Below are 23,622 nucleotides of genomic sequence, written 5' to 3'. Positions count from 1 at the left end.
TTTCTGTAAGGTAGCAAACAACATACATTCATTCAGCACCAACCAGACACTAAGCTTAAAACAGCATGGGAAATACAGGAATAAATTCTAAAATATGATCCTTTCTCTCTAGATGCTTACAGTCTAGTTGTAACTAAATGAATAGTAAAATGACAACAAAAGAAACCAAGAGGGGAAAGAAAAACTGAGCTTGTAGATTCAACAGACTGTTGGTTGCCAGAAGTAGGGGGACGGGGACGGGGAGAAGTGAATGAAGGTCAAAAGTTACGAACTTCTAGTTATAAAATAAATAAGTCCTGGGGATGTAATATACAGCATGGCAATTATAGTTAATAATACTGCTTTACATACTTGAAAGTTGCTCAGAGAGTATATCTTAATAGTTCTCATCACGAGAAAAAAGTTCTTTTGTAACTATGTATGGTGATGGATGTTCACTAGACTTGTGGTGGTAATTTCACAATACGCACAAATATCGAATCGTTATGTTATATACCTGGGACTCATATAATATGTCGATTATACCTCAATTTAAAAACGGAAATAAATTAAAAAAGAAAAGAGACCAAGAGTACCTGATAGAACATTCAAAATACCAAAAATAGGAACATGATTAACTGCCAAAGGCATGGTGAAGTGGTAATGTAGCTAATAAGAACTTATAGGAGAAGGAGATGATTCTTGGAAAATGCAGTGTAAAATATAGCAGGCAGAAATATTTCCAAAGAAATTACATAAATCTGCTTTAGCTGTCCTTTACATAAACCTGCATTATCAATTTGCACAAAACTTTTAAGAACAGTTTCACAGAATACAAGTAATTTAAGTAACACAGTAGGATCAGCATTCTGCAAAAATATAAAAAGGAACTATCTTCATCTTCCAACAATCACACCTCTATCATCTACAAATTAGCCACAATTAGATGTGTTGACATAAGCATAACGCACTACCAAATACCGAAAATTCTCCAAGAATTGAATGTTATGGGAACAAGATAATCTAAGCAAACTCAACAACATTCTTAAAAATCATTATCCCCGACATGGTGAAAAACCCCACACAATGTATCTATGCCAAAGAGAAAAGAAATTCCACACAACACCAACAAATGAATATTCCAGCATCATACCTCAAGAAAAAAATGTTACAAGTAGAGTTATTCATATAAGAATTTATTTTTGGATGCCTAGCCAGATTTTAATGCCATATTCAAAATGAAAAATAAGATCTAGCCATAGGAAAGTATGTCATTAAGATATATAAAAAAGCATAAGATCAAAAGATATACCTATTTGCAACTGTACTAAGCTCAGTACCTGTACTATTAACCCTTAATTTTCACTAATTATGTTCCTAATTGCTACCACCAAACCCACAAAGTAAATATAACAAGAGGTATAATCCTCCTGTTTAGTTTCTAAATGTCTTTGAATACCTACTGTTGCAGTAGGAAAGGCTGAAAAGACATTTGTCAATTTTGGCTTAAAAAAAAAATAGTCTAGATGCTAACTGAGGCCTGAAAGATCCATCATTATTTGAACACAATCACAATTTCCTTTCTAATTAAATATAATATCTAGATATATGGCACATAACACATTTTCAAACAGGCTTCTTTTTTTATAATCATGGGAGAACCCATGAGAATTATTCTACTAAAGAATTAAGGGGTGGGGGGGGGTTCCCTGGTGGCACAGTGGTTGAGAGTCCGCCTGCTGATGCAGGGGACACGGGTTCGTGCCCCGATCCGGGAAGATCCCACATGCCGCGGAGTGGCTGGGCCCGTGAGCCATGGCCGCTGGGCCTGCGCGTCCGGAGCCTGTGCTCTGCAACGGGAGAGGCCACATCAGTGAGACGCCCGCGTACCGCAAAAAAAAAAAAAAAAAAGAATTAAGGGGAGGGCAAGATCAAGATGTGGAGTAGGATGATTCTAAAGTCACCTCCTTCACAGGCACACCAAAATAAATGACAACCACTTACAGAGTAACTGTCTATGAGAACAACCTGAAGACTAGCAGAAAAGATTATCCCCAACTATAAAGATATATAAAGAAGGAGCCACAATGAGATGGGTAGAAGAGGTGGAGACACGGTCTACTCAGGACCCACACGCCGGGCTGGTGGCCGACAAACAGGAGGGATATCACAACCACAGACGTCCTCCCTGATGACATAACACTGCATGTCAGATATTATCTCAATAAAAAAGAACTTCAAAATCACCAAAAGTTTAACAAAATATACACATTAAAAATCAACATGACAAAAAAAAATCAACATGACAGAAAACTGCCATAAAGAGATCACTTAGAAACACTTGTGGAAATTTTACTTTCTCTGTTAGTAAAGTATTCCTTAAATTTCAAATATGGCAGAAAAGTTGATAGACTAATACCATGAATATGTCACCTAGAATCCACATTTGTGAGCATTTTGCTATGAATGCCCTGCTACATCTCGCCCCATCTCTCCCCTTTCCTCTCCCTCTCCTCTCCTTCCTTCTTATCTACCTATCTATCTCCATCTATCTACACACCTATCAGATTATTTCTGACAAAGCTCCCCATAATCAAATACACTAATACTTCTAAAGAAAAAAAAAATGACACTAAGTCACATAAATCCTATTAATATCCCCATATAAATTCAGTTCAAATTTTGCCACCAAATGGGCTCCGATAGATCAGGTTTGGTCCCAAATGAGATTTTTTCTTTTTTTATGTTTTGGTTTTCAAAGTTTGGGATTTAAAAAACGTAGATAAAGGATGTTGGGCTGTAGTATTATCCCCACGTTACAGAGGAGGAAACTGAAGCCCAGAAAGGTTAACTAATTTATTCAACACTAGAACAAGTGGCAAAACCAGTAAGTGAAAATAGGCCATCTACGCCAGAGCCCATACTTTTAACCACTGCTCTAGGAAGCCTCCAATCCAATAGGAAGTCCTTGGGACTTTATCTTTATCCAGAAACTGAACTCTTACCCCTAACTCCACTGCTACCCTCCTAATCTGAGCCACTGTTATCTCTCACTAGGTTTACTGCAATAGCCTGCTACCTGATTCTTCTACCCATTTAACTAATGGTAAAAGCCAATGTTCTTCAAAGTAGCCGACAAGAAGCTATAGGTTCTGTACCCTCTTATTTATCCTACATCTGTGACCTCATCTACTACTCAGCCCTCTCTCACTCCACCCTGTCTCTATGCTACTCTATGGTACACATTCCCCCTTGTATCTCACCCTCCAATATCATCTTCCAATGAAACCTGCAGTGTCCACTCTATGTAAAACAGCTACTGCCCCTCCCCCCAAGCACATGACACTCCGCATCCCCCTTTTCCTCCTCAACTCTTTCTTTCCCCATAACACTTATTGCCTCCCAACACTCTAGACAATTACTTTTTGTTTCCCTGTCTCTTCTGCTTTTAGATTTACATATATACCAATGTATCCCAAGCCCGTAGAAAATCTAGTACCTAGTAAGTGCTCAAAAAAATAACTGTTGCTATTGGGATTTCTATGTCAACTTCAACCCAAATACTTTGAGCTAAGCTCTTCTACATGTCTTATAGTTGTTAGCACTTCTCAGGATCTCATAGAAAACTTTGAATTTCAATAAATATGCTTAAATTACATTTTAAAACAGCTAAGATGTATACACTTACACTTTTATTAAGAGTTTTTCTTTATGTAGAAATATATTTTATAGACATATACAGACATATATATTTTATGATGTCACTCAGAGAAACAGTAAGGTAAAGAACAGTTTATACAATTTGATCCCTTCTATAAGGAAAACAGTATGTATTTGTACGTATTGGAATTTTTGCTATGATGACATTGCGTATTTTTAAAATATTTCTTCCCTCTGTATATATGTATTTTCTCATTCTTTCAATAATGAATATGTATTATTTGTAAGATTAAAAAATACTGATATACTCAAAAAAGAATTATCTGTCATAATACAATTACCAGCTAAAGTCTAACTCTTGTTTTTCTATGAAAAAAATTTATTCACTGTTAACATAGCCATTATATAAATGCAACATAGATACATGCTATTAGTGTAATTTAACAGACCATCTACATATAATTCTTCCCTTTATACAAGGGATAATGTGGCTAATTCTTTTCTTTATACAAAAGGTAATGTGGCACAAGTGTGCAAAATACTATCACTACATCAATATACCTTCAAGAAATCTACATATTCAATCTAACTCTCAGATCTTACCTCAAAAATAGTCACTTCAATGACAGTATTTTCAATAGGCTTTTTTTGTGGTATAAACTTATAAACGTTTCTTTTTTATCTTTAAATTCAGAACTATAAGCAGCACAAATACAGTCAACTCGAGCCTTTATTGTTGCTGCTGTTAAAAGCACTGATACTTATTTCAACTGTTTCTTGCTGCAAAAGTATTTAGTGATATAATAAATAAAGCTATGGTTTTAGAAAAACTATATTATATATTTTATACATCTTTAAAGGTGATTACAATTTCATTTAAAAGAAATCAACAAAAGAGCCAGTTTAATGCCAGCTCTGAATTTAGGAAACAATATACTCCTTATTTTCAGGAAAATTGGGAATCTCTGTTTTAACTTGTAAAATGCAAACATAATAGTGGTAATTACCATCTCAGAGCCAAGCTTAATTATGATCAACTACTTTTTCCCAAAAAAAAAAAAAAGCTCATTTATTGTCTGTAAAAGGAAACATAAATTGGTTTATAAAAAAATACTTTCCCATGATCTTAAATCAGAAATAAAACACTATATTTTTAAATGTTCTTTTAAATGAAGTTTGTTTTAGATTTTTCCAAACTTCAATTCCATTCCATAATTCTTTTTAATTATTGCAAACACTTCACAAAAAAATAAAGAAAGACACAAATTGTACTTAAGAGTTTACATACCTTGGCTTCCGAAATGCTAAACTATATTGTTGGCAAGCCAGACCCACAGTGGGTGTATAAACGATAGGCATGAATTTCTCAATGTCAGACGTTAGCACTCTATAAAAGAGCTTTTCATTTCTATCTTGAAGATCCATTAAGAGAAGATACCTGTGGAAATTGGACATAATTAGATCTACGTTCCAACAAAGTTGTACAATAGCTGTCAGAAATCTAACTAAACATTTCTCAACAAAGTATACAGTAGGTCACACAGAAAACATCTGATCAAAAGACTTTGGAAGTATTCCTAATCATCTCAAAAAATGAAGTACCATAAACCTGAGCTAGTGTCATTCAAAATGTTAATATCAGTGCTGAGGGACTTCCCTGGTGGCGCAAGGGTTAAGAATCCGCCTGCCAATTCAGGGGACACAGGTTCGAGCCCTGGTCCGGAAAGATCCCACATGCCGCGGAGCAACTAAGCCCATGCGCCACAACTACTGAGTCTGCGCTCTAGAGCCCGCAAGCCACAACTACTGAGCCCGTGTGCCACAACTACTGAAGCCCGCGTGCCTAGAGCCCATGCTCCGCAACAGGAGAAGCCACCGCAATGAGAAGCCCGCGCACCGCAACCAAGAGTAGCCCCCACTCGCCACAACTAGAGAAATCCGGCATGCAGCAAGGAAGACCCAAAGCAGCCAAAAAGAAAAAATCAGTGCTGAAATAGCAGTTTTATTTAATATTTGAAAAGACTTTGTCCCTATTTTCAAATCAAAGACAAATGAAAACACCACTGTAGACATAGTTTAAACGTTAAGTAAATAGAAAGACTTTACCTTGCAGTACTGAATGGCCAAGGGAAATGACAAGCAGAAAATGAGTCAGGAATGTAGCACTGACCCTAAATATTACTAAGGTAAGCAAGTTCAAGGGACTTTTTACTTATATCAAATCGTCTTTTTCTTTCTAGAGGCAGTTTTCTTTCTAGAGGATGTCTAAATATCAACCTTATCATATTACTGGCAACCTTCAATGGTTTATAGAATAAAACTCAAACTGCCTGGTGCAACTTAAAAGAATCTTCCAAAATTGTCCTTAATAGCCTTACCAGCTTTTTTTTGGGGGGGGGGGGTTCTCGTTCCCTGGAATAGTTGAAAATGCACAGAATTTGGAGTCAGAGACACAAGGATTCTACTGCCTGGCAAATAGATGAGTTATTTCAACCCCAAAAATTAACAACTGGGAAGAAGATGATGACTTTTAGACATGCTAAACACTGATCTCGCCATGCGGAACTCATCAATGCCAAATCAATGATCAATCCTCAGACCTTATCTTAGTTTACTTGTCAGGACATCTGACACAAGTGGCGTTCCCTAGAGCTCCATACACTCTCTTTACCTGAATTCCAGGTCAGCAGATTCTCTGGTTTTCCTATTTCACTGATCATACCTTTTCTGTTTCTTTGCTATTTTCTCTTCTCTGGAAGGTCTCTAACACTCATCTCTAATATATTATATTACATTAAGAGATTATGTTGGCTTTGCTTCAAGATATATCCCAACCTGAACACCTCCACTGCTACCACCCTGGATCTAAATCACCATCATCTCTTGCCTGTAAGAGTCTCCTAAATACTCTCCCGGCTTACATTCTGTTCTCAACGCTGCAGCAAGTCTTCTGGAAACATAGCTCTGACCACGTTGTCCTTCTGCTCAAAACCCTGAACAGCTCCCCCTTTCACTCGGAGTAACAGCAAAAGTCCGTCAGTGGCCTCCACAATCTGTCTTTATATAATCTGTCCTCCGTGACCTCATTAATCTGCTCTCCTGACCTACCATTCTTCCCCTCACCCATCCTGCTCCAGACGCAGGTCTCCCTGCTGGTCCCTGAATCTACCAGCTAAAGAGCACTGTTCCTCAGACTTCCTCATGGCTAACCTCCTCACTGCCTCTCATTACTTGCTCATAACCTACCCTCTCTATGAAGTCCATCCTGACAATACAAATTGACCCTACCCACTCGCTCCCCAGCATTCTCATCCCTCGTACCCTGCTCTACCTTTTCTTTTTTTTATTAGCACTTGTCACTTTCTAGCATATTAAATAATCTACTTATTATTTTATTATTTACTTCTTTTTTTAATATTTTTTAAAAAATAATTTAGGTAAGTTCTGTGAGGGCAGAGATCATTGTCTACAATCCCAATATCTCAAAGAGCACCTAACACTGAGTTGATGCTCAATAAATATTTGAGGGACAGGGACTTCCCTGGTGGCACAGTGGTTAAGAACCCGCCTGCCAATGCAGGGGACATGGGTTCAATCCCTGGTCCAGGAAGATCCCACATGCCACGGGGCAACTAAACCCACGCGCCACAACTACTGAGCCTGTGATCTAGAGCCCGCAAGCCACAACGACTGAAGCCCACACACCTAGAGCCCGTGCTCCGCAACAAGAGAAGCCACCGCAATGAGAAGCCCAAGCACCGCAACGAAGAGTAGCCCCTGCTCACCACAACTAGAGAAAGCCCGCGCGCAGCAACAAAGACCCAACACACCCAAAAATAAATAAATAAATAAATTAATTAATTAAACAAAAATCTTTGAGGGACAGTCTGTGATAAAAACATGAAAATCACTAGCTCCGAGGAGGCAGCTGATAAAATGGCCCAGGAAAAGAATATAAAGTGAAAATGGAAGCGGCTGAAGGAAGGACTTAAGAAATACGTGAAAGGGATGGTGAAGGAATTTAAGAAGCAAACATACATGTTGAATAAACTGAGTCAGCCTCTGTCCTCAGCTGCCCCGTCATCACTTATAGGCTCATAAAAGAAGTGGCTGTGGCAGGGATGGAGGGTACCCATGGGCTCAGCAACAGGGACTTCCACGCACCAAGGCGGACCTGGCCACAGACACTGCTGAGAGTCCCATCCGCCAGCAGCAGGGACTGACACTGAGCCCCTGATATGCCACCATCCCATGGCGTGATCAGCAAGCTACCTGGTGGCAGTGGACAGCTTCCATCACGGAAGGAACGGCACTGGTTCTCACTGGAAGAGACACTTACTCTGTATGAAGACTTACCTTCCCTGCACACAATGCTTCTGCCAAAGCTACCCTCCATGGACTTACAAAATGCCTCATCCACTGAATTCCACCCAGCATGACTTCTGATCAAGGAACTCACTCCACAGCAAATGAAGTGAGGCAATGGGCCCTTGCTCATTGGAATCCACTGGTCTTACCATGTCCCCACCATCCTGAAGCAGCTGGCTTGACAGAATGGTGGAATGGCCTTCTGAAGACTCAGTTACAGCACCAGCTAGGTGACACCACCTTGTAAAGCTGGGGCAAGATACTCCAGGAGGTTATACACGCTCTGAATCCGCATCCAATATATGGTTCTATTTCTCCCATAGCCAGCATTCACAGGTCCCGGAACCACAGGGGTGGAAATGGAAGTGGCACCACTCACCATTATCCCCCAGTGACCCGCCGGCGAAATTCCTGCTTCCTGTCCCTGTGACATGATGCTCCACCGGCCTAGAAGTGTCCATTGTAAAGGGAGGAATGTTTCCACCAGGAGACAATGATTCCACTGAACTGGAAGTTAAGACTGCCACTGGCCACTCTGGGCACTGCGTGCCTCCGAACTAGCAGGCAAAGAAGGGAGTTACTGTGCTGGCTGGGGTGACCAACCCTGACTTCAAGGGGAAAGCGGACTCCCACTCCATAACGGAGGTAAGGAAGAGGGTGTCTGGAATACAAGAGATCCATTAGGGGGTCTCCATGATTAAAGTCAATGGGAAACTACAACAACCCAATTCAGACAGGACTACTAACGGCCCAGACCCTCCAGAATTAAAGATCTGGCTCACTGTACCAGGCAAGGAGTCAAGACTGGCCGAGGTACTGGCTGAAGGCAAAGGAAGCATGAAACGGGTAGGGGCAGAAGGTAGTCATAAATACCAGCTCCGATCACGTGACCAGTTACAGAAATGAGGACTGTAATTACCACATGCATTCTTCCTTATTTTGTTATGAATATGTTTGTGTGTATGTGTATAAAAATATATATATATTTTAATATATATATACAAATATATGTAGACAAATATTTTTCCCTCTCTTATCCCTTTATCATGTAACCTAAGATGTACTGAGTTTATATCATAGTATTTAAATACAGTTGACCCCGAACAATGTGGAGATTGGGGTGCCAACCCCGACATAGTCAAAAATCCACACATAACCTTATAGTTGGCCCTCCATTATCTGTAGTTCCTCATTTGATTCAATCAACTACAGATTATGTAGTACTGTAGGATGTATTTATCGAAAAAATCCAAATATAAGTGGACCTGCACAGTTCAAACCCATGTTGTTCAAGGGTCAACTGTACTTTTTTAATATATTTATTTATTTATATTTATTTTGGGCTGCATTAGGTCTTTATTTCATTGCTGCATGCAGGCTCTCTCCAGCTGCGGCGAGCAGGGGCTACTCTTCATTGTGGTGCACGGGCTTCTCGTTGCGGTGGCTTCTCTTGTTGCGGAGCACGGGCTCTAGGTGCTCGGGCTTCAGTAGTTGTGGCACGTGGGCTCAGTAGTTGTGGCTCGCAGGCTCTAGAGCTCAGGCTCAGTAGTTGTGGTGCACGGGCTTAGCTGCTCTGAGGCATGTGGGATCTCCCCAGACCAGGGTTTGAACCCGTGTCCCCTGCATTGGCAGCTGGATTCTTAACCACTGTGCCACCAGGGAAGTCCCCAAGGGTCAACTGTATAGTTAACTTTTCATCATAGTATTAAAGTCAAGAGATATCAATGAGAAAGGTAAATATCACCAAGGGCTTTACATCCTCTTGTGGGGAAAGAGTATATTTTCGGTTGTACCTGGGATAGTTCTATCATGTTAGGCAGAGGTAGGACATTCTATTGTCTTTATGCAGAGATTCAGTTTGGTTTAAGGAAACGTGCGTGGGTGCCAAGTTGAAAAGGAGTGGTTAGTTTTATGTGTCAACTTGGCTAGGACACAGCACCCAGATACTTGGTCTACTATTCTGGATGTTTCTCTGAAGGCGGTTTTTGTATGAGGTTCACATTTAAATTGGCGTACTTTGAATAAAGCAGATTACCCTCTATAATGTGTGTGAGCCTCATCCAATCAATTGAAAACCTTAATAGAACGAAGACTGGCCTTCCCTCCAATGCCAGAGCAAAAGAAGAATTGCGCCAGCAGACTGCCTTTGGACTTGAACTGCAGCTCTTCCCTGGGGCTCCAACTGGAGATTTAGGACTGACCAAGTCTCCATAATCACTTGAGCCAATTCTTTGAAATCAAAATCAATCAATAAACCCCTCCCTCTCTCTCCCTCCCTCTCATTATGTGTATGTGTGCGCGCACGCGCGCACACACACACACACATCCTATCTGTTCTATTTCTCTGGAGAACCCTGACTCATACGAAGACTCACTAGGTACTGGTTGAGCTCTCTCTTCTAACCTTTGCAACAACATTTTCAAATAACTATTATTCTCTTCAACCCACAAATGGAAAAACTGAGGTGTAGATGGGTCTAACACCTTAATAAGAAAAGGCAGCATCAAAAGCAGAGGGCAAGGCACATGCAATGGTCATGGCAGTGGTGTAGTGGTTTGCTCTAGTGAGATACAGCCAGAATTTCAACTTAGGGCTAGCTAATTCCCAAGGGTACCTTTATCTTTGTTACCTTTATCTTTGTACAAACATGGAAACTGGGTCCTAAACAAAGTAAGTGACCTAAATTCACAAAAGTGTCGGAACCACGCTTGGAAGATGAAAAAGTGCACTCTCACCTACAACGTACTTAGTGTCTGACTCAAAGCCACTTTCATCTAGTTTGGAATGGCATTTCCTGGTAATTCACCTTCATAGCAACAACTTTATCACAAGAGAAAAGTTGTCTTTCTGAGGATATAGTTTAGAAAATTTTAGTTTGTTCAGATGTTCCTACAGAGGGTAAATTTTTTACAAAACATCATTGTATTTACAGGCAAATCCTCCTAGAAGCTGGCTACTCTTTCCAAAGCACTAAATATTTAAACTTTCTCATCTGATAAAAAATAAACTAGACAGTTGCCTATGAGACATATAAAAATCACCTTCAGGAACATGTTACCTGTCAAAATCAGAGTTCAGATGCTCGAAATTCTTAATTACTCTAAGGACCTGGATATCCTGGCTGATGAAGCAAGGTGGCAACAATCCATGAATGTTCAACTGCTGTCTCTCTTCCAGGGTAAAAGCCAAGTCCTATGGAGAAAAGGAAAACACAATAATTCAACGGGGGAAAAGGACAAAACGCGTATCTACACACCAAATAAATCCAACAAGTATATGGAACTGAAAATCAGAAGATCTGGCATCCCTCCAAGCGTGGCCATGTGACTGAGTAAACCACGTAATCTCTCCACACCTCACTTTCCTCACCTTTAAATTTTAGGATAATATTTTCAGATCTGTGTCACTTAGATAACGTTAGGATAAAATCAGGCAATGGATAGGAGGAAATTATCTGAAGCCACGCAAATGAAAGAAGATATAATTATCAGTATTAGTACCATTAAATTTAAAAATGAATAGTAGTTATTACAAAAGGTTTTTAAATGATGAACATGAGTAGGTCACCTACGACCTGCTGTGTTTCTTTTTTATTTATTTATTTATTCATTGGTTGCATCAGATCTTAGTTGCGGCACATGGGATCTTTCGTTGTGGCATGCGGGCTCTTTGTTGCAGTGCACGGGCTCCTCTCTAGATGCGGCATGCGGGCTGCAGAGCGCGTGGGCTCAGTAATTGCGGCGCACAGGCTTAGTTGCCCTGCAACATGTGTGATCTTAGTTCCCCAACCAAGGATCAAACCAGTGTCCCCTGCATTGCAAGACCAATTCTTAACCCCTGGACCACCAGGGAAGTCCCCTGCTGTGTTTCTATGTATAATATAGGTCAGGAGACACCTTATCTATGATTCTGCGGTACCTTTTCCAACATTCCTCTCCCAAGCTATCTCCCACTAATTATACACTCCTAGTTACACAAAACTTCTCACCATTGCCTGGACATGCCGCACCCCTTTCTTCTTGCACTATACCACAGTCAAGAATGTCTTCCTTCCCTGCTTCTCTCCTTTCAAGCCATACCTCAAACGCTCCCTCCTCTCTAAAGCCTTTCCAGACTCACCCAGTAAGCCCATTCGAGCCTTATTATTATACCTACATTATCTGTTTACACGAACACTGACTGTACAAAACAACAGCATTACAAACTATGAGGCTCAAAAACAAGCAAACAAAATAGAACCGATGAGTGCATACAAAAACCCAGAATGGACCTAGGAGACTGGCCAGGATATAATACGAGGGGACGTAAGAGCAGATAAACCCGGTAGTCATTAATCTGGAAGATTAGGATCTCCCTGGAGATACTGAAGCCCAAAATTAGACTAACTGCTTTGGGTCTGGCCCCAACATGATGATGGGCGGGTTTGCTCCACGTGCTATGGGCACGTCTGGTGCCCGTTTCCAAGATGTTTTGCTCCACCAGCAGCCATTCCTTCACTACAAAAGCCCCATTACATGCCCAGCCGGGGGTCCTCTGGAGTTCTAATACACGTGGACAGCAGCAGGATGGTCCCCCTCCAAGAGGATAATCCAGGGTGTCCAGCCGTGCCTAGTGCCATCACCCCCTCCCAGATGCCTGGAGCACAGCGGACCAGCGCAGCCTCTCTATCCTCTTGCCTGGCGTCCCCGTCCGCACCAGGAGACACTGCGGTGTTGCTAGAACCCTTCCATGCCATTTTCTGTTTCATTTGTGGTTTGTGTCCCCACCAGAATGCAAACTCCACGAGGTCAGGGAATTTTGTCTGTTTTTTTTTCACTGCTTTATCCCTAGTGCTCAGAACAGTAACTGACATTAGACCTCAGTAACGTACAAGATAAACAAAATAGAAAGTTTTAAATATTTTAGAGGCTGACATTAAAACTTTAAAAACATTAAAACTGCTGCTCAGGAAACTAGCCTATCAAGCCTGGTAAAATTACATTTAAAATTTAAAGTAACCAGAAAGGGATGTTTTTGTGAAAAAGGAATCTATAAAATGGAAGGCATACTTCACCTGCTAAAAGCACAACTTGTTGTAAAGATATAAAATAAAACTTTTTATACGGACATAAAGTAAAATACTTTAAAATATAAAGATATAAAATGTCTGCTTCCTAGAAATGAAGCAGAATTATATACAGTAATGTATTTGAAAAAGAAGACAATAGACTTCTCTCTAGCTTGAAATGAAAACTTGGAAATTAAAAATGGGAAAAAAGCTAGGCTGAAGTTAAAGTCTCAAAAACATATGAATATATGTGAAGAAGCAGCAAACTTTTGAATGTTATGCCCTTGAAAATCTGCCTGTAAAAATAATAATCAAAATATCGATATTCTGAGAATAAGGCTCATTATCGGAAGTACTAACATATGCTCGTTCTTTCACTTTATAATGGCATTAACTCATTTATTGGTGTCATTAGCCAGTCTTTTTACATGAATTTTCCAATGTTTGGTCTGAAACAATTCCTCAGTCTAACAGGTTTACCATACCTTATGCCATGTAAATGATAACGCCACCTGGATATCTCTTGCTATATTCTTTGATGTTTAGTAACTACAAACTCCCATAGGCTGTTAGCCAAATTTTCCAACACACACTAAAGTACAAGTTCAACTCTTAAACAAAAACAAACTAACCACTAGGGCTTAGAAATCTGAAGAACTGGGCCAAGTTAAAGAGTTGAAGTCCTATGACTGGATTCATATCCTATTACTACTCTTTGTGAATTTTTTAAAAATCAATGAATATGTAAACTTAAATCTTAAAACCCCTGAAAAATTTTAAATATATACGGCAGTTTTAAGAATGACACATCAATGTGATTCCTACCAACCAGCAGCTTCCCAAAAAGTATTCAGAGAAACAATAAGTTGAATTTTGAACAATGTAATAATCCCGGCTCTCTATTGCATTTTTTCATACTAACAAAGACATATTAATATATTTTGCAGAAATTTATAAACAGGTCAGTTACATCTAAAACTTGACAGTGACAGCCTAACTTAATACATTCTCCTTATTAAAAAGTTAAGGTAACATATACCTGTTTCAAAGAATTTTTACCTTAGGGTTCTCCTGCAGGGCCTATCCAACAAAGGACATTGTATCCAAAGTACACATGCAGGTTCTAACTTTCAAATGACTTCTACTAAGTCTTTTATGTAGTTGAAAAGCTTAGCTGTACATATATTAGGTTTCCAGATCACCTATAATTCTAATTACCTAAAAGTGTTCTCATACACTCTAGGTTCAACCTGTTTTTCTCTTTTTCTTTCTTTTACTTTCCTTCCTCCTTAAAAAACCTTTTGGACCAGATCCCTAGACGGCAGAATGGTATGTTGTTTCACTGCTGAGGGCAACAAACAGGACAACTATTCTTCTAGACTCTACTAATTAATCTATGTATATCTTCTTGAGAAAACTGAGACTCTCAAGCAAAAATGAAAACAAAATTCCTGGCATAACAGGAGACTTATATTAGAAACCATGTTTGCACAGAGCAAACATAACTGAGAAAGAAAATTTGTCCTGAGTAATTTATTAGAAACTATTGCCATAAAAACAGAACAAATAGGATCTATATTCCACACTAACAGTCCTTAATGTTCCAACGAACCTCAGTAGTTTTTCTTTTTTCCCTGTATAATGACTAAAAATAATCAAGCTGAATGGCAAAAAGGAAAACATTACCTAAATCACAAAAATCTTTAAGATAATCTCTACATGTATGGTAATGCATTATGATAACAGAATTCATTAATTTTAATGTTTGAAGCCATAATCATATTAGGGCAGAGATGTTTGTATGTTTTATTCAACCAGTGAATCCCTAGTGCCCAGAATAATACCCATCACTTTGTAGGTGATCAACAAAAAATGTGTTGGATTAACACATTAATCATTAATAAATCATTCATCAATTACTGATTTGCTATAACTATACAGTTGCTATTATATGTTTCGGAGAAGACAAAGCAGAAAAGTGAAGAAAGAAGGTTTAAAGAAGTAGAAGACAGTGGAAAGTCATAATCGCAAAAAACCTGAAACAACTAAGCTACATTGGTACACAAGAATATTACTCAATAGCAAAAAAGAAAAACTACCGAAACAAGAAACATAGATGAACTGCAAATGCATTACGCTAATGAAAGAAGCCAGACTCAAAAGGTTACATACTGCATGTTTTCATTTATTTGACATTCCGGAAGCAGCAAAATTATAAGGATTGAAAAGATCAGTTCTCGGGTCGGGGAGTGGAGAGAAGAGTTGACTGCAAAGGGGCAGAACGAGGAAATATTTTCGAGGTGGTGGAACTTTTCTTGATTGTGGCGCTGGTTACACAACATTGTACACTTGTCAAAACAAAGAGAAGCAGGGCTTCCCTGATGGCGCAGTGGTTGAGAGTCCGCCTGCCGATGCAGGGGACACGGGTTCGTGCCCCGGTCCGGGAAGATCCCACATGCCGCGGAGCGGCTGGGCCCGTGAGCCATGGCCGCTGAGCCTGCGAGTCCGGAGCCTGTGCTCCGCAACGGGAGAGGCCACAACAGTGAGAGGCCGAGCACCGCAAAAAAAAAAAAAAAAAAAAAGAGAGAAGTATACACCAGAAAGAGTGAATTTCACTGTGTTAAATTTTATTAGGTTCTATAAAAAAATCAATTCAGCAGCTAATTTGCTCCTCATCTGAAAAGAATATAATTAAAATGACTTAAAAGTTTGCTTAGCAAATTATGGATGTATTTCACATTCCAAATTTTAAAATACCTTTTTTAAAAGCTAATTTGTCTTCAATTTCTTTACCAAATTTTTTCATAATTTATGATTTTGACTGAACTACATACAGATTTGATAAATGTGACATTACAGATAATATGGCATATCTGTCCTAAAAGTTTTTATGAAAACATGTTTTAGAATTTTGTTGACAGTAATTTTGGGGAGAAATTATTTATATGTAAAGAGTACGAAAGGAGAGACCTTTACATTTTTATTATTTATTGCTCTGAAATAAAGAGATCAAATTGAGCTTTAGTTTTAAATATAATAATTTCAAATGTATTAACATAGTTTATGTGCATATTTCATATCTATAGAATGAGAAGAGATACTGGACATTTGCCCTGGACACATTCTACTGAATGGTTCCTTCCCCCAAGTCTTCCAGATTGCCAAAAATTGTTCTTTGAAATTGAATTTTTTTTAATTCTAATTGACAACATAGATAATAACTTTTAAAATTTTCCTAGTGGTATACAATCTCATTTCTTCAAAAAAAAACCATCAGCCAGATGGAATATACATTTCCAAGGTAAAGTTTACATCAGAAAAATAATATGATTATTTTGAATGCATTCAGCTGTGCAGTCAAGTGCTCTGGTAATAGTCTCCTTTAAGAGACAGAAAAATCAATTATTTAAAATCAATATATTAACATCTTTAAGAAAAAATATTTGGCTTTATTACATAGCAATTAATTCTTACAGATATCTGATATAAAGTAATTTAAACTGATATAAGTAATGATTATAAAAATATATCTAAAATACACTTGGCCCTAGATACCCTAAAACTTATAAGAAAATATCATAATTGTACAACACCCCAAACTTATTTCATCTAGGTATTACAGGATATAGCAAGTATAACTACATTGTAGTTTAAGTGATGTTTGCTCAATTTTAAAAAAGAAAGAACACCTCTACCTAAGGGAGCAAAAGGATTTTTAAAATATCAGATGAGATGTTTAATTAGGTCAAGTATTTCTTACTTAAAAGTCAGAACTTTATAGATTCCTTATAAGGCTGAGAAATTGTTAACCATCAACGTCAACACTACACTTTCCAAACATAAGTCTTAAAATCATTAATAAGGTTTCAAAATCCTTTCAACAGGATGGAGTTCTACTGTTCTCAAAGAAGATTTAAGGCAAATTTCACAGTAGAGAAAAGTCCCTGTTAAGGAAGCAGACTGGTAATTCTTAATAAACTATTGCAACTACCAATGTACACAAACGATAAAACCAAGTCTAAGATCACGGATTGAAATGTGTATGAATAATCCAAACCAAATGGGTAATACCCATTGCCAGAAGAGTCTCTAGTAATCACATGGACATTCACGCTATTCTAACAAATATATTATACATGTGACTCAGACAAAACCCTCTAACTATGCCTATGATAATACGTAAAGCGAATACTCAAGACAGTGAACCCGGAAGATCAGGACCACAAGATAACTGTCTATTGTGCCTTCATTTGATTTCCTCCCTCTTTGAGGTAGCAGAAGAATCTACAGCCTCAAAGTAGACAGCAACCCAATACACTGAGTTACCAATTAAATCACACATGAATTTGTTAATGACCCTTGCCGATTCCTGAACGGTGGCCTTCCTCCTTCTCTCTGGATTAGGGAGGTGTCCTCCAGTGTTCTCCTACAGCACCACGTACTTCTATCATGGAACTTCCCATATTTCATTATTTCTGTTTAACTACTATTTCACCCAGAGATCTAGGTGCTTCTGACGGACAGGCACTATGCTATTCATATCTGTATGACAGCACCTAATCCAACATCAGGATGGAGCAGTGCCTCGATCAATTTTAAATAAACAAATGGATAAATAAATATATGGATCTGAAACAACTTTTCAGGTTCATGTAGTTCAGTTCTCTGTAGCTCTATTTTGAATAACCAACACACCTAACTCAAATTCAAACTAAAATTTTTTCATATGTGCACTAATACAGAGCGCTCATGATTTGAAATCTCTCAAATAACAATTGCGCTTTCCACACATACATTAGATTATTTAATTAAATTAATCCACTTGTAACAGCTTTTTAAAATGATTTTGAACCGGGTATTCAAGATCAACTTGGTATGACAAAAAGACATTTCTACCTGTCAGCCTAAGTGCTAGAGTTTGTGAGGATTTTTTTTTAAGTACCTTCATCTAAACAAGGGTTTCTCAACCTCAGCACTAGTGACATTTTGGGCTAGATAATTCTTTGTTGTAGGCAGCTGTCTAGTACATTTTGAATATATTATAGGTTCCATTAATCCATACACTTTAAATTTACACACATAATTCACTAACAAATATGAATTCATGGCAATATAAGCATACTATCTGGATTTAGACCCAAGTTTGGTTCACAAGGAGATATTATTTAACACTATGATTTTGAGCAGGTACTTAAAGTGCTTGGGGTTAAATGCAGGCTCTCCTCAACTTCTGCATCTACTAAATAGGAGTAATCAAACATATGGAACACACAGTAGATGTGCATGTTATGTGTGTCTCGTTTGGTTGCTGAGAGGATAAAATGAGACCAGATATTTTTGCATCCTATGTGAATTATAAAGTATTATATTGATAAAAATGCGTGAGTTACTAATAATAACTTTTAAAACAAAACCATGAACATACAAGAGCTAAGTAAATACTGACTTTTATTCTTCACATTCTTGGTATTGTCAGAAAACTCCTGAATTTAAGAATCAGTTTTTAGAGACCCTGTCAGTACTTTCTGTGAAGACCCAATTTAGAACCCTACCAAAGGTTCTGAACCTAAGGTCCAAGGACCTAATAATCACAGACCCTCAAGGAATCAGTGGGTATAATTCAGGAATCTTTAAATGTGGACATCTTTTCTCACGAACTGTATGAAATTTAGTGTTTCCTTCCATTATAAAAGAAGGGAGAAGAGAAATAGTAGTAGTTCCTGTGATTATGTCATAAATAGAAATAACAAATATTTTCATATCACATTACATGTGTGACATTTATCTTGAAATATCATTTATGTTTATCATCACTTTGAAATTACAGTAGTTTTAGACCCAAAATATGGTTGTTTTATAACATAAACAGGCATACAGTCTAGTCATATTGATGACCTTCATACTGACCTCTTTACAAAATTTTATTTTAAATTGCCCGTATTTAAATATATTATCTTGCTATTTAAGTCTTTGATAAAGAGGAATATATCTTATAATATCCCACATTTATTTTTTCAATATTCTGATATCTATATTTCAATATAATCGGTTTCTTTTGTAACACTCTTTATTTCAAACACTATTTATTTAAACCAGGGATTTAAGGAGTCACAGACTTCACCAAATTTCCAAAGGGGACTTTGGCAAAAAATATGTTAAGAACTATTGCAGAAAATTATGCTTCGGTGTCCTAAGGGATGTATACTTCACATGATATTCCCAGAAATACCACAAGATGGCTTTCTTACTTCAGATCCACAGTTGAGATTTTCAGAAACATTTTATCTCCTCTCAGAGTTATTTTATGGAAGATTGTGAAGCTCACTGTATTGATCGGGGTTCTCCAGAGAAACAGAGCCAGTAGGGTGTATGAATATACATCATACATATGGAGAAATTTACGATCAGGCATTGAAATTATGGAAGCCTTGGACAAGTCTCCAGATCTGAAGTCGGCAGGCTGGAGACTACCAAGAGCCAATGGTGTAGGTCTAGTCCAAGTTCAACGGCTGGAGAAACCGGGAGTGCCAATAGTATGGTTCTAGTGTGAAGGCCAGTAAGTTCAAGACCCAGGAAGAGCCAAAGATTCAGGTCAGGTCCAAAGGTAGGAAAAAACTGGTGTCCCAGCCTGTAGGCGATCCAGCAAGAGGGGCTCCCTCCTACTCACAGGAGGGTCAGCCCTTTTGTTCTATCCAGGCCTTCAACAGGTTGAATGAGGCCCACCCACACGAGGGAGGGAAGTGTGCTTCACTCAGTCTCCCGATTCAAATGTTAATCTCATCCAGAGACACCCTCCTAGACATACCCCAAATAATATCTGAGCAAACATCTGGGCACCCAGTGGCCCAGTCAAGTGGATACAGAATTAATCATCATCTCACCAAATATTTTTCAACAAGTATTTGTTGAGCGAATGCTCACAATGCTTACAGGCACTAAACCAGTGGAACACCGACATGCTAAATGTGGTGCAAAGCTTTATGAAGTTTGCAGTCCAGAGAGCTTAACAGGACATTATAAGAATAGCTACACAAATAACTCTAAAATAACAATGTGATAAGTACAGGGGAAAGAAAAGGCAAAACTTAAGATCTAAGTTCACCTGGAGGGTTAAAAAGGAAGAGCTCACTGAGCAGTGAGGTTCAACTGAGATCTAAGGACAAGTAGAAGAGGAGGGGTTGACCAGCTGAAACGCTGGAGGTGGTAATGCCGGAAAGAGAGGCACAAACCCCGATGCAGAAAAGCGTGGCTTCTTGGAGAGAGCAGAGTGAAGGAAACACCAGCTGTGGGAAGAATGATGAAAGAGGCAAGCCCTGTTGACGAGTTAAAGTTTTAAACCTTAAATCTAGTTGTCGTTGTTGTTTTCCTGGTGAGTTATGCCGTCTCATGAAAATGCTACCAGGGAGCCGGCAGCACTCACCACACAGTATGTGTGACTCCTACACTGAGGAATCCCAATACTCAAGGTGGCTCAGTGAAGAAAGAAAAAGCCATGCTTCATAACCAGTTTCAGAGTACCAGGCAACTAACAAAGGACTCAGCCGGGGACCACGACTCCCTGTTTTCCGCGTGTCCGTCTGATTCACACTTCCCCCCAACTGCGCCCGTTCTCTGTATACTACCACCTCCTCTCCACCACACTAAGGGATTCATACCCTACATCAGTGACAACTTAACATATGAAAATTAACTTCAAACAATATTTAAAAACACACTTTGTAGAATATTTCTGGTCTATAATGGAAACCCTGGTCACCAGAAGCAGCAGTTCCCAGCAAGGGAAAACAGCGAGCCGGGGCACAGAAATGGGAGGGAAACAAGCCTGTCATATTTTTGTATATTTATTTTTATACAGTGAACCTGTAAGGATATTAAAACATATTAAGAACCATTTATCTCATTTTCCAAGAATAAGATGATCGTATTTCTTATTTACATTGGTTAAATCACGATCCTTATGTTTCCGGCAGCTCTGGCTTGGGCAGAGACGGCCAGTTGCCTACTGTAACATCTGTTCTCCCTTTCCTCCCCAGCAAGAATATCCTAATATTACGTAGGGCGGTCATGTATCAGGTGAAAGACTACCATTCCAGACTCCCCTGGAGTGAAATGCGGTCATGTGACAAAGTCCTGAGCAATGATATGGAAGCAGAACTGTTGCGTGCATTGTGGGAAAGGCTCCTTAAAGAAAGCTGACTCCACTGGAAAGGAGGCCTTCTTGTGTTCCTCTCATTTCTTCCAGCGGCCAGCTTGGAAAGGGTAGATGATGTCTATAAACCTATAGCTGGTTAGGACCAAGAAGTGCTCTTGAAGACGACAGAGCAGCAACGTCCCTGATGACTCTGTGGACCCACCAAACAGCCCCAGACTGTCTACCTCTAAGTTCCTTCATGGGTGAAAGAGAAATAAGCTAGTGAGTCACTGCTGTTTTGTTGCTTTTTGTTTGTTATATGTAGCAAAGTCTATTTCTTTTTTTTTGTTTTTTTGTTGTTGTTTCTTTTTTTTTTTTTTTTTTGCGGTACGCAGCCCTCTCACTGTTGTGGCCTCTCCCGCTGCGGAGCCCAGGCTCCGGACGCACAGGCTCAGCGGCCATGGCTCACGGGCCCAGCCGCTCCGCGGCATGTGGGATCTTCCCGGACCGGGGCACGAACCCATGTCCCCTGCATCGGCAGGCGGACTCCCAACCACTGCGCCACCAGGGAAGCCCGCAAAGTCTAATTCTAAATGATACACTGGTCATCCTTATACTCACTAAAGGGAAGAGATTCTCCAACACACACCCAACAGCATAAACATCCCTCAAGTGGCATGTGACCTGTGGAGAGGTTATGGCCACATCTGAAAGGTAGAACAGAGCTATAAGAATGACTTCAAGAATGATCCCTCATTTATCCCTTCAATAAACTTTTTTTTTGCAGAATACTTAACTATATTCCAGGGCCTATGAGCAGCTATGTTGAAAGATGAAGCTATAATACAAACCAGCATAACCACCCTGCAACCCACCTCCACCAAGGAACTTTGAATCTTGCAATTTCTGTAGTATTTTTTTCATCATAACATGAAGAGGAACAGAAGTGAAGTACTATACAGATGTAAAAAAAAAAAATCATCTTTCTAAATCCTTAGAATACAGAAATATTTCCACAGAACTCTACATAGAAATGAACCATTTTCCACGGAATAACCTTTATTACTAATATTTATTTGGCTGTAGAAAATATGTCCCCAGTAAACTGGGCAAAAAAAATGTGAATAAACATTTGAGAGCTGATTCCCCCATTTTTTTTTCCCCTGAAACTTAAAATCAAGTTAGACTTAGTTTCACACATTCCCACTTTTAAAATAACAATCTAAGGGTTCTGGTCCTGTGCAAGATGGTATGAGCATACTTTTCCTTGTCTCTCCCACTAAATCCAACTATAGACCTTGAATACAATGCACTGAGCAGCCATGTGAAAACTCTGAAGGGTAAATGGTAGGAGAAGAACTGGGGAAGAAGACCAGAATCCAAGGTACCACCAAAGCATCAGTGACATTTCTTGGAGTTTGCCCTCCAGTATGACCTGGCTTTTTTTTTTTTTCATATCCCTCTGTAATCAACTGACCTTGACTCAAAAAGCAGCACAAAGGCTGCGAATGCAACTGAGTGCAGGCAAAAAGAGTGCAAACAGAAGATTTCTCCTTCTGGTCCAAGAATCAGAAAAGGGTACTCTTTCAAAGGTCACAGAGGAGGGAGATTCACTATTATTTTCCATTCTCTCCAGTCCCAACCCCCAGGCAATCCCATAGTGGGTGGCAGGAGCCACTGCAGATGTCTAAAATTCTGAGGGAGGAAAATTATTTTTAAACAAAGGAGCAATGGTCCCAAGATCATGGGTCAAATGTCTGTTGCATTTTTCTCTGTCTTCCAGTAAAACTTGGCCCCAGATACAAACGCACCTGGAGGAAACACATAGCAGAGCGGGGAAACTAAAGGCCCAGTTTTCTGGCTACTGGGCTGGAAAGGGGGGACCCCAAGAAGACAAAAAGTATCAGAAAGATCACAGAGAAAAGGAAACTCAAGAAAGTAATCTCATAAAGTTGTACATAAACTCCTGAGGTCACCTCTAAGCTATGCATGTATAGATCTGATCTTAAACAGCATAACAAAGGACCTCAGAACTAAACTATAGAGTAAACCGCTGCATAGACCCTACACTGGCCACTAAGCAGTACACATGATGAACAGATCCAAGCAGAACTACAAAGGAGGCTTTGAAAACATAATTGATACTGGAACCACAACCCATAGAAGGTGAGTCCAACTTTCAAACTGACCTAACCAGGTTGAGTGGCTGCAAAAAACTAAAAAGAACAGCATTCCCTTGAGGATTTAACCAAAACCTAGAGTCTCCTAATATGCAAAATATCCAGAATACATGCAAAAATTACTCAGCATATAAAGGAACAGGAAAGTGTTAATTCTCAAAGGGAAAAAAATCAACAAACGCCAGTCCTGAGATGACACATACAATGGAATTATCACATGAAGACTTAAAATGTTACTGCAACTATGCCACAAACC

The 23,622-nt window shown here is 39.1% G+C and overlaps 1 protein-coding gene across 1 annotated transcript in view; it reads right to left on the bottom strand.

Annotated features, from left to right (window-relative positions):
* ME1 (malic enzyme 1) overlaps positions 1–23,622 on the bottom strand; it is a 192,809-nt gene that overhangs the window by 151,521 nt on the left and 17,666 nt on the right. Inside the window, exons 2-3 of the mRNA XM_027091464.1 lie at positions 11,067–11,200; positions 4,928–5,077 (exon numbers count right to left, since the gene is read on the bottom strand). Of these exons, the coding sequence (XP_026947265.1) occupies positions 4,928–5,077; positions 11,067–11,200 (284 nt within the window). The remainder of the gene's footprint in view (positions 1–4,927; positions 5,078–11,066; positions 11,201–23,622) is intronic.

Source organism: Aethalodelphis obliquidens, unplaced genomic scaffold (assembly GCF_003676395.1).
Source record: "Aethalodelphis obliquidens isolate GAN/ISIS:26980383/991018 unplaced genomic scaffold, ASM367639v1 scaffold3, whole genome shotgun sequence".
NCBI classification, from domain to species: Eukaryota; Metazoa; Chordata; class Mammalia; order Artiodactyla; family Delphinidae; genus Aethalodelphis; species Aethalodelphis obliquidens.
This window is presented reverse-complemented; position numbering and strand designations above follow the sequence as displayed.